The 21,478-nt window shown below is 28.9% G+C and overlaps 1 protein-coding gene across 1 annotated transcript; it reads left to right on the forward strand.

Annotated features, from left to right (window-relative positions):
* Positions 1 to 1,227: 1,227 nt before the first annotated feature.
* Positions 1,228 to 19,064, forward strand: LOC144854486 (scavenger receptor cysteine-rich domain-containing protein DMBT1-like). Its single transcript, XM_078712443.1, has 23 exons — positions 1,228 to 1,234; positions 1,849 to 2,157; positions 2,551 to 2,859; positions 3,255 to 3,563; positions 3,957 to 4,262; positions 5,143 to 5,451; positions 5,850 to 6,155; positions 7,036 to 7,341; positions 8,222 to 8,527; positions 9,408 to 9,717; positions 10,996 to 11,067; positions 11,973 to 12,044; positions 12,738 to 12,809; positions 13,637 to 13,708; positions 13,927 to 13,998; positions 14,738 to 14,809; positions 15,028 to 15,099; positions 15,839 to 15,910; positions 16,129 to 16,200; positions 16,940 to 17,011; positions 17,230 to 17,301; positions 18,038 to 18,109; positions 18,509 to 19,064. The coding sequence occupies exons 1-23, from the start codon at positions 1,228 to 1,230 to the stop codon at positions 19,062 to 19,064; spliced, it is 4,197 nt and encodes a 1,398-aa protein (XP_078568569.1).
* The last annotated feature ends 2,414 nt before the right edge of the window (positions 19,065 to 21,478 follow it).

Raw genomic sequence — 21,478 nt, forward strand, 5'->3', positions numbered from 1 at the left:
TCGCCGGACATCACTTCCATTCTGTATGCGTATTATCACATACGATTCTTACGTCGCACTTTATAAGATTCGGCAGGTTTTGATTGCCGGACATAACCTCCATTTTCGTTGCATAGTATCACATACGATTATTACCTCCGCCAAGGAGGTTATGTTTTCACCCCTGTATGTTTGTGTGTGTGTGTGTGTTTGTGTGTGTGTCTGTGAACAGCCTGGAGGCCACAGTTTTTATCCGATTATCACTTGGACACAATGATCTATTCCCCAAAAGCTCGGACGAGTTCGAGGGGGAAATTTGAGGGGGAAAGGTCATAGGTCAAGGTCACAACTAACAAAAAACTATATTACTCCCTAGAGACCACAGTGTTGATCCGATTCTCACCAAACTTAGCCACAATGATCAATGACTCATCATATAATTTTGGTTAAATTTTGAAGGGTCAGGGTTAAAGATCAAGGTCCACAAAAAAAATAAAAAATTAAAAAAAATAAATAAACTCTCAGCGGGACTTGAACCAGGGACCTTAACTGTGAGAGACTGGATACATAACCATTACACCAAACTCTCATCCACAACTTTGTAGTGTGCAGTTAGCCTATTTACACTTTAGAACTAATAAAAAAAATGTTTAAAAAAACCCATTTTCGGGGGTAATTTTATGTGGGGGAATTTTACAGTAGGCGGAGGTTTGTACTCTCGGAGTACCCTCTAGTTATTTATCTAATTGTCGCACTTTAAGATTTAAAGATAATAGCAGTAATTAATATAATTAATTAATAATAATTTATTTTTTCGGATTCAGTAAACATTTTCCGCAAACTATTTACTCGTTTGTAGGGCAGAATATTATTACCCCTCACTCCAAGAATACCGTGCAAAAGATGTGTACTAACATTCAAGTAGGATTAATAGTAAAAACTGTAGCAGTATTTAAATAAAGAAATGTTTTAAACTTATATTGTAATTGTTAAAAAGTAGTAACTGTAAAAAGGATTATCAAAAAATACTGTAAGGCCAAGACACTTTTTTAACTAGGAAATATAAATAAGTTTATCTCAGTTTACAAAGAAAACAAATTTTGTTTTTTTCAAAAGCTAATCTTTTCCATATTTGTGTTCATTGCCACCAATAAAATGTTGTATCCACGTCCCAGTTATATTAGGCCTACTCATTAAATGTTTAAAAAACGTCAAGAAATTTAAAGTTGCTTCTCATCTTATAAAAAGATGGGCAGTTTGTCGGAGTTGGAAAACAAAACCAGTTCATTTTTTTATTTGGTTGCAATCTCAAAATCATAATTTGTTTAAGAATTGTAATATCCATTTACACATGACAAGTTTTCATTGATCATGTTATTTTATTTCAGTTTATTCATTGTTTACAAAAACAGTAGACTTACATTTAAAAAAGTACAAGAAAACAATAAATAAACAAATAATTAAGATAACATTATTAGTTCAATAAAAGCTTAAAATTAAAAAAAATATCAGATGTATTATTATTTTTCTATTGGCAGATATTATCTCATATTAAGATATACCTCATCATTAAATTATCATCTATATTGAAGAGGTTATAAATTTAGTTTTAAACTGTTTAATAGCATTACTATTTCTTTTTATTATTATAATCAGTAATACTTTCAATATAACACTTCGTGACAAGAGCCAAATTGCATGCAACTTTTAAAAATGGATTCATTAATGTAATTCATTTTTTTGAATTGCTTATGTCAGATTTACATCAGCAATCCAACTAGACTGAACGAGAGAGTATAGCTTCACATGTGAGAGAGATATCAATATAAAGAACTGATTTTAACTTGTACATTTGTTTCATTCTAATAGCAAACATTAGACTTGTGAATGGCAGCAATATCTTTGAGGGACGAGTTGAAGTTCACGATGGCACAGAATGGGGTACAATATGTGATAATGGCTGGGACATCAACGACGCTCAAGTTGTATGTCGACAATTAAGACTAGGACTAGCCGTCGAAGCTCCAAGGCAAGCTCATTTTGGTCAAGGGACTGGTCCGATTATGCTTGATGATGTTCAATGTTCAGAAAATGAGACCTCTATCACAGACTGTCCTAATAATGGAATGAAGGTACACGATTGTGGACACGATGAGGATGCTAGTGTTATTTGTCAAGGTAGGAAAATACACACACTAAATACAAACTTCGAATTCAAATTCATTTATTGCAACTGAGTGAACATTGTTGAACTTACAAAAGTACAGCTGGTAAAACATTAATAAATATGAAAAATACAAATTCACATACATGAAAAATGCATCAACATATTTACAAAGGCAAAAGTACATTATATAATAATCCAATAGTTATTATTTTTTATTTATTTATTTTGGTTCAAGTTTCGGTATATTTATTTATCATAATTTAATAGATATTATAATAAAGTACAGGAGTAGTGTTATTTATCTAATTGTCACATTTGATAATTTAAAGATTATAACAGTCATTAATATAATTAATTAATATTAAATTTATAAAGAAACTTGTACATTTATTTAATTTTAATAGTAAACATTAGACTTGTGAATGGCAGCAATATCTATGAGGGTCGAGTTGAAGTATACGATGGCACAGAATGGGGTACAATATGTAGTAATAGCTGGGACATCAATGATGCTCAAGTTGTATGTCGACAATTAAGACTAGGACAAGCCATCGAAGCTCCACGATATGCTTATTTTGGTCAAGGGACTGGTCCGATTATGCTTGATGATGTTCAATGTTCAGAAAATGAGACGTCTATCACAGACTGTCCTAATAATGGAATGAAGGTACACGATTGTGGACACGATGAGGATGCTAGTGTTATTTGTCGAGGTAGGAAAATACACACACTAAATACAAACTTCGAATTCAAATTCATTTATTGCAACTGAGTGAACATTGTTGAACTTACAAAAGTACAGCTTGTAAAACATTAATAAATATGAAAAATACAAATTCACATACATGAAAAAAATGCATCAACATATTTACAAAGGCAAAAGTACATTATATAATAATCTAATAGTTATTATTTTTTATTTATTTATTTTGGTTCAAGTTTCGGTATATTTATTTATCATAATTTAATAGATATTATAATAAAGTACAGGAGTAGTGTTATTTATCTAATTGTCACATTTGATAATTTAAAGATTATAACAGTCATTAATATAATTAATTAATATTAAATTTATAAAGAAACTTGTACATTTATTTAATTTTAATAGTAAACATTAGACTTGTGAATGGCAGCAATATCTATGAGGGTCGAGTTGAAGTATACGATGGCACAGAATGGGGTACAATATGTAGTAATAGCTGGGACATCAATGATGCTCAAGTTGTATGTCGACAATTAAGACTAGGACAAGCCATCGAAGCTCCACGATATGCTTATTTTGGTCAAGGGACTGGTCCGATTATGCTTGATGATGTTCAATGTTCAGAAAATGAGACGTCTATCACAGACTGTCCTAATAATGGAATGAAGGTACACGATTGTGGACACGATGAGGATGCTAGTGTTATTTGTCGAGGTAGGAAAATACACACACTAAATACAAACTTCGAATTCAAATTCATTTATTGCAACTGAGTGAACATTGTTGAACTTACAAAAGTACAGCTTGTAAAACATTAATAAATATGAAAAATACAAATTCACATACATGAAAAATGCATCAACATATTTACAAAGGCAAAAGTACATTATATAATAATCTAATAGTTATTATTTTTTATTTATTTATTTTGGTTCAAGTTTCGGTATATTTATTTATCATAATTTAATAGATATTATAATAAAGTACAGGAGTAGTGTTATTTATCTAATTGTCACATTTGATAATTTAAAGATTATAACAGTCATTAATATAATTAATTAATATTAAATTTATAAAGAAACTTGTACATTTATTTAATTTTAATAGTAAACATTAGACTTGTGGATGGCAGCAATATCTATGAGGGACGAGTTGATGTTTATGATGGCACAGAATGGGGTACAATATGTGATGATGGCTGGGACATCAACGACGGCAATGTTGTATGTCGACAATTAAGACTAGGACAAGCCATCGAAGCTCCAAGGCAATCTCATTTTGGTCAAGGGACTGGTCCGATTATGCTTGATGATGTTCGGTGTTCAGGAAGTGAGACATCAATCACAAGCTGTCCTAATAATGGAATGAGGGTACACGATTGTGAACATTCTGAGGATGCTAGTGTTATTTGTGGTAGGTAAAGTAGTAACTGTATAAAAAGATTAACAAAGACAACAACAACACTGCAAGGCCAAGACACTTTTTTAACTAGGAAATATAAATATGTTTATAGCAGTTTAAAAGGAAACAAATTTTGTTTTTTCACAAGCTAATCTTTTCCATATTGTTGTTCATTGCCACCATTCACACTTTGTATCCACGTTCCAGTTACATTACTCATTAAATGTTAAAATAAAAACGTTCAGCAATTTCAAGCAGCTTCTCATCTTATAAAATAATGGGCAGTTTGTCGGAGTTTAAAAACAGAACCAGTTTATTTTTTATTTGGTTGCAATCGCAAAATCATAATTTGTTTAAGAAATTTAATATCCCTTTACAAATTTTCATTCAATTTTATATCTGTTCATTTCAGTTCATTCAATTTTAACAAAACAGTAGACATAAATTTAAAAAGGTACCAGAAATTAATAAATAAACTAATAATGAAGATAACATTATTTAGTGATGAAAGCTTAAAATGTTAAAAATATCAGATGTATTATTACAAAAAATAGCATTTTTTTATGGGCAGATATTATTATCTTATATTAAGATATACCTCATCATTAAATTATCTTTTATATTGAACAGGTTTTAAATTTAGTTTTAAACTGTTTAATAGCAGTAAGTAATACTACTATATTAGGTACCCGTCCAATGGAAGGACACCATCTTATGATTATTTTAAGGTTCGAGAATCAAAAAGATAGATATAATGTAATGTCCTAAGTTACTTGTGTCAGATTTACATCAGCAATTCAACTAGACTTAACGAGAGAGTATAGCTTCACAGTGAGAGATATATCAATATAAAGAACTGATTTTAACTTGTACATTTGTTTCATTTTAATAGCAAACATTAGACTTGTGAATGGCAGCAATATCTATGAGGGACGAGTTGATGTTTACGATGGCACAGAATGGGGTACAATATGTGATGATGGCTGGGACATCAACGACGGCAATGTTGTATGTCGACAATTAAGACTAGGACAAGCCATCGAAGCTCCAAGGCAATCTCATTTTGGTCAAGGGACTGGTCCGATTATGCTTGATGATGTTCAATGTTCAGGAAATGAGACATCTATCACAGACTGTCCTAATAATGGAATGAGGGTACACGATTGTGAACATTCTGAGGATGCTAGTGTTATTTGTCAAGGTAGGGAAAATACACACACTAAATATAAACTTCGAATTCAAATTAATTTATTGCAACAAAGTAAACATTTTTGAACTTACAAAAGTACAGGTAAAAACATTAAATATGAAAAATATAAATTCATGTACATTACCACTTTAAAAAATACATTAACATATTTAAAAAAAGGCAAAAGTAAATTATATAGTAATCTAATAGTTATTATTTTTTATTTATTTATTTTGGTTCAAGTTCCAGTATTTATTTATCATAATTTAATAGATATTATAATAAAGTACAGAAGTAGTGTTATTTATCTAATTGTCACATTTGATAATTTAAATAATATAACAGTAATTAATGTAATTAATTAATATTTCATTTATAAAGAAATGTGTACATTTGTTTAATTTTAATAGTAAACATTAGACTTGTGAATGGCAGCAATATCTTTGAGGGACGAGTTGAAGTTCACGATGGCACAGAATGGGGTACAATATGTGATGATGGCTGGGACATCAACCACGGCAATGTTGTATGTCGACAATTAAGACTAGGACAAGCCATCGAAGCTCCAAGGCAATCTCATTTTGGTCAAGGGACTGGTCCGATTATGCTTGATGATGTTCAATGTTCAGGAAATGAGACATCTATCACAGACTGTCCTAATAATGGAATGAGGGTACACAATTGTGGACATTCTGAGGATGCTAGTGTTATTTGTGGTAGGTAAAGTAGTAACTGTATAAAAAGATTAACAAAGACAACAACAACACTGCAAGGCCAAGACACTTTTTTAACTAGGAAATATAAATATGTTTATAGCAGTTTAAAAGAAAACAAATTTTGTTTTTTCACAAGCTAATCTTTTCCATATTTTTGTTCATTGCCACCATTCACACTTTGTATCCACGTTCCAGTTACATTACTCATTAAATGTTAAAATAAAAACGTTCAGCAATTTCAAGCAGCTTCTCATCTTATAAAATAATGGGCAGTTTGTCGGAGTTTAAAAACAGAACCAGTTTATTTTTTATTTGGTTGCAATCGCAAAATCATAATTTGTTTAAGAAATTTAATATCCCTTTACAAATTTTCATTCAATTTTATATCTGTTCATTTCAGTTCATTCAATTTTAACAAAACAGTAGACATAAATTTAAAAAGGTACCAGAAATTAATAAATAAACTAATAATGAAGATAACATTATTTAGTGATGAAAGCTTAAAATGTTAAAAATATCAAATGTATTATTACAAAAAATATCATTTTTTTATGGGCAGATATTATTATCTTATATTAAGATATACCTCATCATTAAATTATCTTTTATATTGAACAGGTTTTAAATTTAGTTTTAAACTGTTTAATAGCAGTAAGTAATACTACTATATTAGGTACCCGTCCAATGGACGGACACCATCTTATGATTATTTTAAGGTTCGAGAATCAAAAAGATAGATATAATGTAATGTCCTAAGTTACTTGTGTCAGATTTACATCAGCAATTCAACTAGACTTAACGAGAGAGTATAGCTTCACAGTGAGAGATATATCAATATAAAGAACTGATTTTAACTTGTACATTTGTTTCATTTTAATAGCAAACATTAGACTTGTGAATGGCAGCAATATCTATGAGGGACGAGTTGATGTTTATGATGGCACAGAATGGGGTACAATATGTGATGATGGCTGGGACATCAACGACGGCAATGTTGTATGTCGACAATTAAGACTAGGACAAGCCATCGAAGCTCCAATGCAATCTCATTTTGGTCAAGGGACTGGTCCGATTATGCTTGATGATGTTCAATGTTCAGGAAATGAGACATCTATCACAGACTGTCCTAATAATGGAATGAGGGTACACAATTGTGGACATTCTGAGGATGCTAGTGTTATTTGTGGTAGGTAAAGTAGTAACTGTATAAAAAGATTAACAAAGACAACAACAACACTGCAAGGCCAAGACACTTTTTTAACTAGGAAATATAAATATGTTTATAGCAGTTTAAAAGAAAACAAATTTTGTTTTTTCACAAGCTAATCTTTTCCATATTTTTGTTCATTGCCACCATTCACACTTTGTATCCACGTTCCAGTTACATTACTCATTAAATGTTAAAATAAAAACGTTCAGCAATTTCAAGCAGCTTTTCATCTTATAAAATAATGGGCAGTTTGTCGGAGTTTAAAAACAGAACCAGTTTATTTTTTATTTGGTTGCAATCGCAAAATCATAATTTGTTTAAGAAATTTAATATCCCTTTACAAATTTTCATTCAATTTTATATCTGTTCATTTCAGTTCATTCAATTTTAACAAAACAGTAGACATAAATTTAAAAAGGTACCAGAAATTAATAAATAAACTAATAATGAAGATAACATTATTTAGTGATGAAAGCTTAAAATGTTAAAAATATCAGATGTATTATTACAAAAAATAGCATTTTTTTATGGGCAGATATTATTATCTTATATTAAGATATACCTCATCATTAAATTATCTTTTATATTGAACAGGTTTTAAATTTAGTTTTAAACTGTTTAATAGCAGTAAGTAATACTACTATATTAGGTACCCGTCCAATGGACGGGCACCATCTTATGATTATTTTAAGGTTCGAGAATCAAAAAGATAGATATAATGTAATGTCCTAAGTTACTTGTGTCAGATTTACATCAGCAATTCAACTAGACTTAACGAGAGAGTATTGCTTCACAGTGAGAGATATATCAATATAAAGAACTGATTTTAACTTGTACATTTGTTTCATTTTAATAGCAAACATTAGACTTGTGAATGGCAGCAATATCTACGAGGGACGAGTTGATGTTTACGATGGCACAGAATGGGGTACAATATGTGATGATGGCTGGGACATCAACGACGGCAATGTTGTATGTCGACAATTAAGACTAGGACAAGCCATCGAAGCTCCAAGGCAATCTCATTTTGGTCAAGGGACTGGTCCGATTATGCTTGATGATGTTCAATGTTCAGGAAATGAGACATCTATCACAGACTGTCCTAATAATGGAATGAGGGTACACAATTGTGGACATTCTGAGGATGCTAGTGTTATTTGTGGTAGGTAAAGTAGTAACTGTATAAAAAGATTAACAAAGACAACAACAACACTGCAAGGCCAAGACACTTTTTTAACTAGGAAATATAAATATGTTTATAGCAGTTTAAAAGAAAACAAATTTTGTTTTTTCACAAGCTAATCTTTTCCATATTTTTGTTCATTGCCACCATTCACACTTTGTATCCACGTTCCCGTTACATTACTCATTAAATGTTAAAATAAAAACGTTCAGCAATTTCAAGCAGCTTCTCATCTTATAAAATAATGGGCAGTTTGTCGGAGTTTAAAAACAGAACCTGTTTATTTTTTATTTGGTTGCAATCGCAAAATCATAATTTGTTTAAGAAATTTAATATCCCTTTACAAATTTTCATTCAATTTTATATCTGTTCATTTCAGTTCATTCAATTTTAACAAAACAGTAGACATAAATTTAAAAAGGTACCAGAAATTAATAAATAAACTAATAATGAAGATAACGTTATTTAGTGATGAAAGCTTAAAATGTTAAAAATATCAAATGTATTATTACAAAAAATAGCACTTTTTTATTGGCAGATATTATTATCTTATATTAAGATATACCTCATCATTAAATTATCTTTTATATTGAACAGGTTTTAAATTTAGTTTTAAACTGTTTAATAGCAGTAAGTAATACTACTATATTAGGTACACGTCCAATGGACGGACACCATCTTATAATTATTTTAAGGTTCGAGAATCAAAAAGATAGATATAATGTAATGTCCTAAGTTACTTGTGTCAGATTTACATCAGCAATTCAACTAGACTTAACGAGAGAGTATAGCTTCACAGTGAGAGATATATCAATATAAAGAACTGATTTTAACTTGTACATTTGTTTCATTCTAATAGCAAACATTAGACTTGTGAATGGCAGCAATATCTATGAGGGACGAGTTGATATTTACGATGGAACAGAATGGGGTACAATATGTGATAATGGCTGGGACATCAACGACGGCAATGTTGTATGTCGACAATTAAGACTAGGACAAGCCATCGAAGCTCCAAGGCAAGCTCATTTTGGCCAAGGGACTGGTCCGATTATGCTTGATGATGTTCAATGTTTAGGAAATGAGACATCTATCACAGACTGTCCTAATAATGGAATGAGGGTACACAATTGTGGACATTCTGAGGATGCTAGTGTTATTTGTGGTAGGTAAAGTCAGAAAGTAATTCTAAAAATGATTAACACAGACAACAAAAATACTGTAAGGCCAAGACAACTTTTTAAACTAGGAAATGAAAATATGTTTATTTCGGTTTAAAGGGAAAACAAAATTTGTTCTTTATAAGCTAATCTTTTCCATATTTTTGTTCATTGCCACCATTCACACTTTGTATCCACGTCCCAGTTATATTACTCATTAAAGATTTTAGCATTAGTCGCTAATGTCCTGAATTAATTATGTCCGATTTACATTGCTATTCAAACAGACGTAACGGGAGTATAGCTTAACAGTGAGAGATATATCAAATAAAGAAATGAATACTCTATGAACTAAATTATACAAAATTATATTACTTTCAATAGTTTACCGAGAAAAACGAGGTTAAAACTACATTGACATTTGGAAGACGGCGCTGTATAATTCTGTATATGATATTCCACTGTTTACTAAGACTGCACCGTGTGAATGTCCCTTGTTGAAACCCAAAAAATTAAGGTCAAACTATTCTAAATTTAAATTGGCCATATCAAAGTAATATTAAAGTTATTCACTTTAAGTCGAAAATTCGAGCCAAAAACAACAAGTTTACGTAATTAACAGGTAAATTATTTTGATTACATTTCGTCTGGAAAATCTTCGCGAACGAAAGTAAACAAAGATTTCAAACCACGAGTATGCATGATGCTAATTAAGATTGTTTACAGCTCGTTACGGTTGAGAAGGTGTTTTCACACAGATCGCAAGGAAGTTTTATGATTATGCATACCGAGTAGCCAAACAAGCGCGTTGCATTACGGGATATGTTTTGATCAAAAACTTTGACTGGAAGAAAAAACGTCTGTATTTCAGTTAAATGATTTTTTTTTTCAACTAATGTTTGGTGAAAGTTAATAACTACTATGATACTTCAAAATGAACCATTTTTTTCGAAATCTTTTTTTAATATTTGTTTTTGAATTAGTCTTTAACTGTTAAAATACTTTTAAATTGTCATATCGTTTTCTAAATATTATAGATTTTTTGGACTAAAAAAAGCTAAATTCATTATTATTGTTATAACCACTATTATTCATCATTATCGTAGTGTTCTACTATGTAAGATAGAAATAAGTACTTTGATAATGTTGTTGTTTTACATGAATTACTGAATTATATTATTTACTGCTTGTGTTCTTTTTTTACAAAATCATTATAGTCGGATGCCCAACATATTGTACATGTAATGTATGGACGTGTTACTCATATAGTTGTTATAATAAAACTAGATGTACTCTATGGAATGCAAATATACATACAGAACTTGTTAAGTACAATGTGTATTATCCAATAACAGGATTGTAAGTAGAATTTTTTTGTCGAAATGTTGATGTTTAACTAAAGTTAATTGATACAACAAATATTCTGCAACCAAAATTTATATTTTCATTGATTAAAGAATTTATATAGGTTCATGCTAATTTATAGGTCCATGATAATAGTGACCAGGGGCAGGGGGTGCGGTTGTTAATGTTGAACTGTTTCAAATTACTAATTATTTTACATTGTTGGTTAAACAATGATAATGGATTGATATTATTATATAATTTCACAATTTGTGATCTTATAACAAATATTTTTAAAAATCACTAGTCTTTAGTTTATCCACCATAAATGAACTTTATTTTTTTTGTAATATATAATAATTCAAAATTAATCTTTAAGTGTAAATATTCACAATATAAATATCATTACAATGATTGTTACTAAATAATTAATATTTGTTTATGTAATAATTTTGTCTTATGAGAATAAAAATTATTAAAATTTACATAGATATTGTATATTTTTACATTAAAATGTTGATACAATACAGTGCATGCATTGTAGGATCAATTGTAATAATGGACTAATATGTACCTTTCATGATTATTTACAGTAAAACAAATTTAAAAAGCAACAAGATATAACAATAGAAATTGAATCTGTATAACATATTAGATAATACATTTATTATATGGCTGCTAACAAACAATTTGAAATTGGTGTAGAAATTTTCTTTTAGGAAAATAAGTTTTCAAATTTATTTAACACCTTTTTATTTTAACTTAGTATATTTTGACATATAAGAGTACATGCTGTATAACTACTGTATAATGTACAGGAATGTAGACATTTCAACATTTGAGGTCACAGAAAAACTAAAATAATTTAGCAGCTTGGATATTGTGATTTACTTATACTGTGCATTCTTTTTCCTTTTAAGGGATTTGAGCAGTAACCAAATAAGTACATTACCAGCCAATGTATTTGCTGGTTTGACAGCATTGAATAAACTGTAAGTATATTGCTTATGTTTGCTTACTTTTAACAATTTGGTTTTAATTCAGAAATTAAATTATAAATTATTTTACATTGTTGGTTAAACAATGATAATGTATTAATATCATTATATAATTTCACAATTTGTGATCTTATAAAAATATCTTAAAAAATCACTAGTCTTTAGTTCATCCACCATGAAAGAACTTTATTTTTTACCAATTTTTTTATTTTTTTTTATTGTAAATATTCACAATATAAATATCATTATAACAAATGTTATTAAATAATTTGTATTTGCTTATGTATTAATTTTGTCTTATGAGAATAAAAATTATTAAAATATAAATATATAATTATTTTATATTTTGACATTAAAATGTTGATACAATACAGTGCATGCATTGTAGGTTCAATTGTAATAATGGACTAATATGTACATTATGATTTCATAATTTGATTATTTACAGTAAAGAGAATTTTAAAATCAACATTTTTTTAAAATGTATCTACCATGATTGAATTATTTATTGTTGTAAAATATAACAATTGAAAGTGAATCTGTATAACATTTGGTGTAGAAATAATAATTTAAAATATGTTTACCACATATTTTTGTATATTGTGGCATAACTAAAGTAATGTAATAATTTAAAAACAGCTTGGATATTGCGATTTACTTATACTGTGCATTCTTTTTACTTTTAAGGTATATGTACATTAACCAAATAAGTACATTAACAGCCAATGCATTTGCTGGTTTGACAGCACTGGAAACACTGTAAGTGTATTGCTTATGTTTGCTTACTTTTACCAATTTGGTTTTAATTTAGAAATTAAATTACAAATTATTTTACATTGTTGGTTAAACAATGATAATGGATTAATATTATTATATAATTTCACAATTTGTGATCTTATAAAAATATCTTTAAAAATCACTATAGCCTTCAGTTCATCCACCATGAATGAACTTTATTTTTCTGTAATATATAATATTTCAAAATTAATCTTTAATTGTAAATATTCACAATATAAATATTATAATGAATGTTACTAAATAATTAATATTTGTTTATGTATTAATTTTGTCTTATGAAAATAAAAATTATTAAAATTTACATAGATATTGTATATTTTTACATTAAAATGTTGATACAATACAGTGCATGCATTGTAGGTTCAATTGTAATAATGGACTAATATGTACCATATGATTTCATGATTATTTACAGTAGAACAAATTTAAAAAGCAACAATTTTTTAATTTATGCACCATGATTGAACTATTTATTTTTGTAAGATATAACAATAGAAATTGAATCTGTATAACATATTAGATAATACATTTATTATATGGCTGCTAACAAACAATTTGAAATTGGTGTAGAAATTTTCTTTTAGGAAAATAAGTTATAAAAATATATTTACCACATTTTTATTTTAACTTAGTGTATTTTGACATGTAAGAGTACATGCTGTATAACTACTGTATAATGTACAGAAATGTAGACATTTCAACATTTGAGGTGACAGAAAAACTAAAATAATTTAAAACAACTTGGATATTGTGATTTACTTATACTGTGCATTCCTTTTACTTTTAAGGGATTTGGACAATAACCAAATAAGTACATTACCAGCCAATGTATTTGCTGGTTTGACAGCATTGGAAACACTGTAAGTATTTGAACTCACTAATTAATTACAAAACATGTTTTTGTTCGTGACATTTGACTCTAAATATTATTCCCCACTTCCTCGTTTTTTTGTTTTTTGTTTGCATTATTAATTTATTTAGGTTTAATTGAACAAAGTCATAATTAATAAAATAAGTTTACATCCAACAGCTTGGATATTGTGATTTACTTACACTGTGCATTCTTTTTACTTTTAAGGTATTTGAGCAGTAACCAAATAAGTACATTACAAGCCAATGCATTTGATGGTTTGACAGCATTGGAAACACTGTAAGTGTATTGCTCATGTTTGCTTACTTTTAACAATTTGGTTTTAATTTAGAAATTAAATTATAAATTATTTTACATTGTTGGTTAAGCAATTATAATGGATTAATATTATTATATAATTTCACCGTTTGTGATCTTATAAAAAATAACTTTAAAAATCACTAGTTTTTGCTCATCCACCATGAATGAACTTTTTTTTTTGATATATAAAATGAATTTTCATTGTAAATGTCACAATATAAATATCATTATAACAAATGTTACTAAATAATTAGTATTTGTTTATGTAGTGAGTTTGTTTTATGATAATAACAATTATTAAAATATATATTTTATATTTTGACATTAAAATGTTGATACAATACAATGCATGCATTGTAGGATTAATTGTAATATGGACTAATAATGCCCACGTCAAAGACTTTTGACATGGGCAAGTAAAGTTTAAAACTAATAATTAATAATAAATAATAATTTGAGCAGTAACCAAATAAAATTACATTTCCAGCCAATGCATTTGCTGGTTTGACAGCATTGGTTAAATATATTTACCACATTTTTATTTTAACATACTATTTGACATCACTAAAGTACATACAATAGAGTACATGCTGTAACTACTGTATATGTACAGGAATGTAGACATTTCAACATTTGAGGTGACAGAAAAACTAAAATAATTTAAAAACAGCTTGGATATTGTGATTTACTTATTCTGTGCATTCCTTTTACTTTTAAGGGATTTGGACAATAACCAAATAAGTACATTACCAGCCAATGTATTTGCTGGTTTGACAGCATTGGAAACACTGTAAGTATTTGAACTCACTAATTAATTACAAAACATGTTTTTGTTCGTGACATTTGACTCTAAATATTATTCCCCACTTCCTCGTTTTTTTGTTTTTTGTTTGCATTATTAATTTATTTAGGTTTAATTGAACAAAGTCATAATTAATAAAATAAGTTTACATCCAACAGCTTGGATATTGTGATTTACTTATACTGTGCATTCTTTTTACTTTTAAGGTATTTGAGCAGTAACCAAATAAGTACATTACAAGCCAATGCATTTGATGGTTTGACAGCATTGGAAACACTGTAAGTGTATTGCTCATGTTTGCTTACTTTTAACAATTTGGTTTTAATTTAGAAATTAAATTATAAATTATTTTACATTGTTGGTTAAGCAATTATAATGGATTAATATTATTATATAATTTCACCGTTTGTGATCTTATAAAAAATAACTTTAAAAATCACTAGTTTTTGCTCATCCACCATGAATGAACTTTTTTTTTTGATATATAAAATGAATTTTCATTGTAAATGTCACAATATAAATATCATTATAACAAATGTTACTAAATAATTAGTATTTGTTTATGTAGTGAGTTTGTTTTATGATAATAACAATTATTAAAATATATATTTTATATTTTGACATTAAAATGTTGATACAATACAATGCATGCATTGTAGGATTAATTGTAATATGGACTAATAATGCCCACGTCAAAGACTTTTGACATGGGCAAGTAAAGTTTAAAACTAATAATTAATAATAAATAATAATTTGAGCAGTAACCAAATAAAATTACATTTCCAGCCAATGCATTTGCTGGTTTGACAGCATTGGTTAAATATATTTACCACATTTTTATTTTAACATACTATTTGACATCACTAAAGTACATACAATAGAGTACATGCTGTAACTACTGTATATGTACAGGAATGTAGACATTTCAACATTTGAGGTGACAGAAAAACTAAAATAATTTAAAAACAGCTTGGATATTGTGATTTACTTATTCTGTGCATTCCTTTTACTTTTAAGGGATTTGGACAATAACCAAATAAGTACATTACCAGCCAATGTATTTGCTGGTTTGACAGCATTGGAAACACTGTAAGTATTTGAACTCACTAATTAATTACAAAACATGTTTTTGTTCGTGACATTTGACTCTAAATATTATTCCCCACTTCCTCGTTTTTTTGTTTTTTGTTTGCATTATTAATTTATTTAGGTTTAATTGAACAAAGTCATAATTAATAAAATAAGTTTACATCCAACAGCTTGGATATTGTGATTTACTTATACTGTGCATTCTTTTTACTTTTAAGGTATTTGAGCAGTAACCAAATAAGTACATTACAAGCCAATGCATTTGATGGTTTGACAGCATTGGAAACACTGTAAGTGTATTGCTCATGTTTGCTTACTTTTAACAATTTGGTTTTAATTTAGAAATTAAATTATAAATTATTTTACATTGTTGGTTAAGCAATGATAATGGATTAATATTATTATATAATTTCACCGTTTGTGATCTTATAAAAAATAACTTTAAAAATCACTAGTTTTTGCTCATCCACCATGAATGAACTTTTTTTTTTGATATATAAAATGAATTTTTATTGTAAATGTCACAATATAAATATCATTATAACAAATGTTACTAAATAATTAGTATTTGTTTATGTAGTGAGTTTGTTTTATGATAATAACAATTATTAAAATATATATTTTATATTTTGACATTAAAATGTTGATACAATACAATGCATGCATTGTAGGATTAATTGTAATATGGACTAATAATGCCCACGTCAAAGACTTTTGACATGGGCAAGTAAAGTTTAAAACTAATAATTAATAATAGATAATAATTTGAGCAGTAACCAAATAAAATTACATTTCCAGCCAATGCATTTGCTGGTTTGACAGCATTGGTTAAATATATTTACCACATTTTTATTTTAACATACTATTAGACATCATTAAAGTACATACAATAGAGTACATGCTGTAACTACTGTATATGTACAGGAATGTAGACATTTCAACATTTGAGGTGACAGAAAAACTAAAATAATTTAAAAACAGCTTGGATATTGTGATTTACTTATTCTGTGCATTCCTTTTACTTTTAAGGGATTTGGACAATAACCAAATAAGTACATTACCAGCCAATGTATTTGCTGGTTTGACAGCATTGGAAACACTGTAAGTATTTGAACTCACTAATTAATTACAAAACATGTTTTTGTTCGTGACATTTGACTCTAAATATTATTCCCCACTTCCTCGTTTTTTTGTTTTTTGTTTGCATTATTAATTTATTTAGGTTTAATTGAACAAAGTCATAATTAATAAAATAAGTTTACATCCAACAGCTTGGATATTGTGATTTACTTATACTGTGCATTCTTTTTACTTTTAAGGTATTTGAGCAGTAACCAAATAAGTACATTACAAGCCAATGCATTTGATGGTTTGACAGCATTGGAAACACTGTAAGTGTATTGCTCATGTTTGCTTACTTTTAACAATTTGGTTTTAATTTAGAAATTAAATTATAAATTATTTTACATTGTTGGTTAAGCAATGATAATGGATTAATATTATATAATTTCACCGTTTGTGATCTTATAAAAAATAACTTTAAAAATCACTAGTTTTTGCTCATCCACCATGAATGAACTTTTTTTTTTGATATATAAAATGAATTTTTATTGTAAATGTCACAATATAAATATCATTATAACAAATGTTACTAAATAATTAGTATTTGTTTATGTAGTGAGTTTGTTTTATGATAATAACAATTGTTAAAATATATATTTTATATTTTGACATTAAAATGTTGATACAATACAATGCATGCATTGTAGGATTAATTGTAATATGGACTAATAATGCTCACGTCAAAGACTTTTGACATGGGCAAGTAAAGTTTAAAACTAATAATTAATAATAGATAATAATTTGAGCAGTAACCAAATAAAATTACATTTCCAGCCAATGCATTTGCTGGTTTGACAGCATTGGTTAAATATATTTACCACATTTTTATTTTAACATACTATTTGACATCACTAAAGTACATACAATAGAGTACATGCTGTAACTACTGTATATGTACAGGAATGTAGACATTTCAACATTTGAGGTGACAGAAAAACTAAAATAATTTTAAAACAGCTTGGATATTGTGATTTACTTATTCTGTGCATTCTTTTTACTTTTAAGGGATTTGAGAAGTAACCAAATAAGTACATTACCAGCCAATGCATTTGCTGGTTTGACAGCATTGAAAACACTGTAAGTGTATTGCTTACTTTTACCAATTTGGTTTTAATTTAGAAATTAAATTATCAATTATTTTACATTGTTGATTAAACAATGATAATGGATTAATATTATTATATAATTTCACAATTTGTGATCTTATGAAAAATGTATTTACTGTACTACAATTTAGTTTTAATTAAAAAGTTAAATTAAAAATTGTATTTTACATTGTAGGACAACTATAACAAAATATGTAATATATAATTTTATTATTATTATTATGTGATTTTATTATTATTATTATTATTATGGATTTCATATACATGCCCGGGAAGCATTTTTGAAGTGGCGTGGGTTGGGTAAACCCAGATATGGCCACATCTATGAACACATGAAAATCACTAGATCTAATTTCAAAAATGCCCTCAGAAAGTGTAAATCCAACGAAGAAATGCTAAGGGCGGACTCGATGGCCAAGTCTTTTGACGATAAGGACTATAATAGTTTCTGGGGTAAGGTTAAGAAATCCAACTACGCCAATTCCCAGTCTAACATTATTGGTAGTGCTAAAGGGGAAAATAAAATTTGTGACCTATGGCGTCAACATTTCTCCGATTTATTTACTAGTATTGACTCATCTGAGCATAAGACTTTTGTTAATGAAACTCTTGAAAACTGTACTGACGGTGAAATTGATGTTTCACCCCATAATATTAAGCTATTAATTGACAAATTGCCCAATGCTAAAGCAGCGGGATATGATGGTCTATGCAATGAGCATTTCAAATTTGCTTCTGAGCGACTTAGTATTATTTTAAGTATATGTTTTAAGGCTATGTTTGTTCACGGGTTTGTTCCAAGTAATCTCACAAAAGTCACGCTTGTGCCGGTAATTAAATCTAAATCAGGGAATATCACTGATAAAGGGAATTATCGGCCAATAGCTTTGGCATGTGTAGCTTCTAAACTTCTAGAGAATCTGTAATGATACAACATTGTGGTAATTCATTAGCCTCACATGTCAACCAGTTTGCCTTCAAATTTGGTCACTCAACCGAATTGTGTATATTTGCTCTTAAACAGATTATCGAGCATTACAACAATCACGGTAGCCCAGTTAATTGCTGTTTCTTGGACGCTAGCAAAGCCTTTGATAAAGTGAACCACTGGACACTTTTCAAGACCCTAATTGACAGGGGTACCCTTTCACCTATAGTTAAGATACTGAGGTCATGGTATAGGAATCAGGAATTTGTTGTCAGGTGGGCTAGTTCCGTTTCTTTCACTGTTCGTAATGTCCCCTCTACTTTACAATGTGTACACTGATCCGTTAACTGTTGAACTGACTAAGTCAAAAGAAGGTTGAAATTAACAGTCTTAGAATTGCCTAAGCTTTGCCGATGACTTGGTCCTTTTGGCTCAGCAGTGACTGGCTTACAAAGCCTAATTGGACTCTGTGAAGGGTTTGCTAGTGACCATGATATTACTTTTAATGAAAACAAATCCAAATGCTTGCTATTTTGCCCGAAAGTCCGCAACCTCAAAGATGTTCCACATATTACCTTAAATGGGGCACCTCTAATAGTTGATAATTCAATGACCTATCTTGGTCATGTGATCAGTAATAATCTGAGTGATGAAAGTGACATCAAACGTCAATATCGATCTATTTGCATTAGGGCCAACTCTCTAAATACAAAGTTTGGAAAATGTTCTCCTAACACTAAATGTTATCTATTTAAGAGTTACTGTGTCAGCATGTACTGTTCAACCTTATGGTGTAGATATAATAAGAGCACTCTGAGATCATGAAAGTATGTTATAACAATGCCTTACGTTTGCTGCTGAAGCAGCCTAGACATTGTAGTGCAAGCATGATGTTTGTCTTAAATGACGTCCCATCCTTTGATGAGTTCATTAGAAAATCTGTTTTTTGTTTTATAAATCGTGTGAACGCAAGTAGTAATTCCTTGATCATGGCCATTAATCGCCACGTTCTTAATGTGTCAAGAATGCACATACAATGGAATGCTTTGTTGCATTGACTTTATATATTTACATATCTTTGTTTTTGAGCTGTTAGATTAAGATTTTTTTTTTCTTCTCTCTTTTGCTATGGATATAATATTATGTCACCATGATATTCCGAAATAAAAAGAAGATAAACTAGAATTTAATTCGTCACTTTGACGAATTATAGGTGATCATTTTTATAATTTTATTGACATTAATATTTTTTAAACATGCACGTATGTTAAAATACAATCAGAAAATGTTGATGTATGCCATCCTATTATACGGTTATACTATAGTGCTGTGCCTATTATATGCCATATACATTATGTACAGTATATACTGTATATCTATATACAGTGTAGCATTGGTGAAATTACGGACACACATCATGTTCTAATTTTTCGGCACTGATGACATTATCAAAATAAACTTGTGGATAACAATATCGAAAGATAATGAATTGAGCAATAAAATATAACAATTGGAAGAAAATTTGGCACGTAGAAGGGCGGTGCGCGCTCTTTAAAAATTGTATAACTTTGACGAAAGAGATGAAAAAACTACTTTTTAACTTCAACTGGCCATATGATAACGTCACAACATCCGATAGGCTTAATTTTTATAATAATTCATATCTACATTTCACCAGCTCTCATAATAAGTTATAAACATCAAGGTCAACTTTAATTCAGAAGAGCTGTAAGGTATTCAAGTATACCTTGTAGGTGAAATTACGTAACCACCGTTATTTAAATTTTAAGACGTGATGACATCATCCAAATGAAAATATTGGCAACTCATAAGTAACATAATTGGTTGAGGTAGAATATATTAAAAATTTAAAGAAAATCGATCACAGATAAGCGAGTTGCACTCTGTTGAATACGGTGGTCCATTACAAAAGGAGAAAAAACCCTATTTTAAAAATTCATGTGGCCAAATGATGACGTCATACCATTTTGTACGTCTAATGTGTATATACATTTATATCTACAACTCATTGGCATCCAGAATAAGTTTAAAAAATTGGGGGTCATCGTGCATTCTGAAGAGTTATATTAATTTTAAAAAGGCCTTATTTTTTACTATTTTTAGCACTTTTGTACAATTAATGTGCACATTTTTTCATTTTTAACCTGCTCGTATAGCGTTATTTTAAGTCGGAACAGACTCAAATTTGGTGAATGTACTAAGGATGGTGAGTAGAATACGATTTGTAAAAAAAATTCATATTTTTTACGCATTTTAAGAATTGCGCACGTAAAAACGCATTTTTGCGCAGTAATTTTTTGAAACACGCAAATGGCCTAACTCATGCTCTAAATTGATCAAAACTTAATTTGGAGCTTTTTAAATTTTTAACGCGCAATTTCACGTGCATGA

This window comes from Antedon bifida, chromosome 10 (assembly GCF_963402885.1).
Source record: "Antedon bifida chromosome 10, ecAntBifi1.1, whole genome shotgun sequence".
Taxonomy (NCBI): domain Eukaryota; kingdom Metazoa; phylum Echinodermata; class Crinoidea; order Comatulida; family Antedonidae; genus Antedon; species Antedon bifida.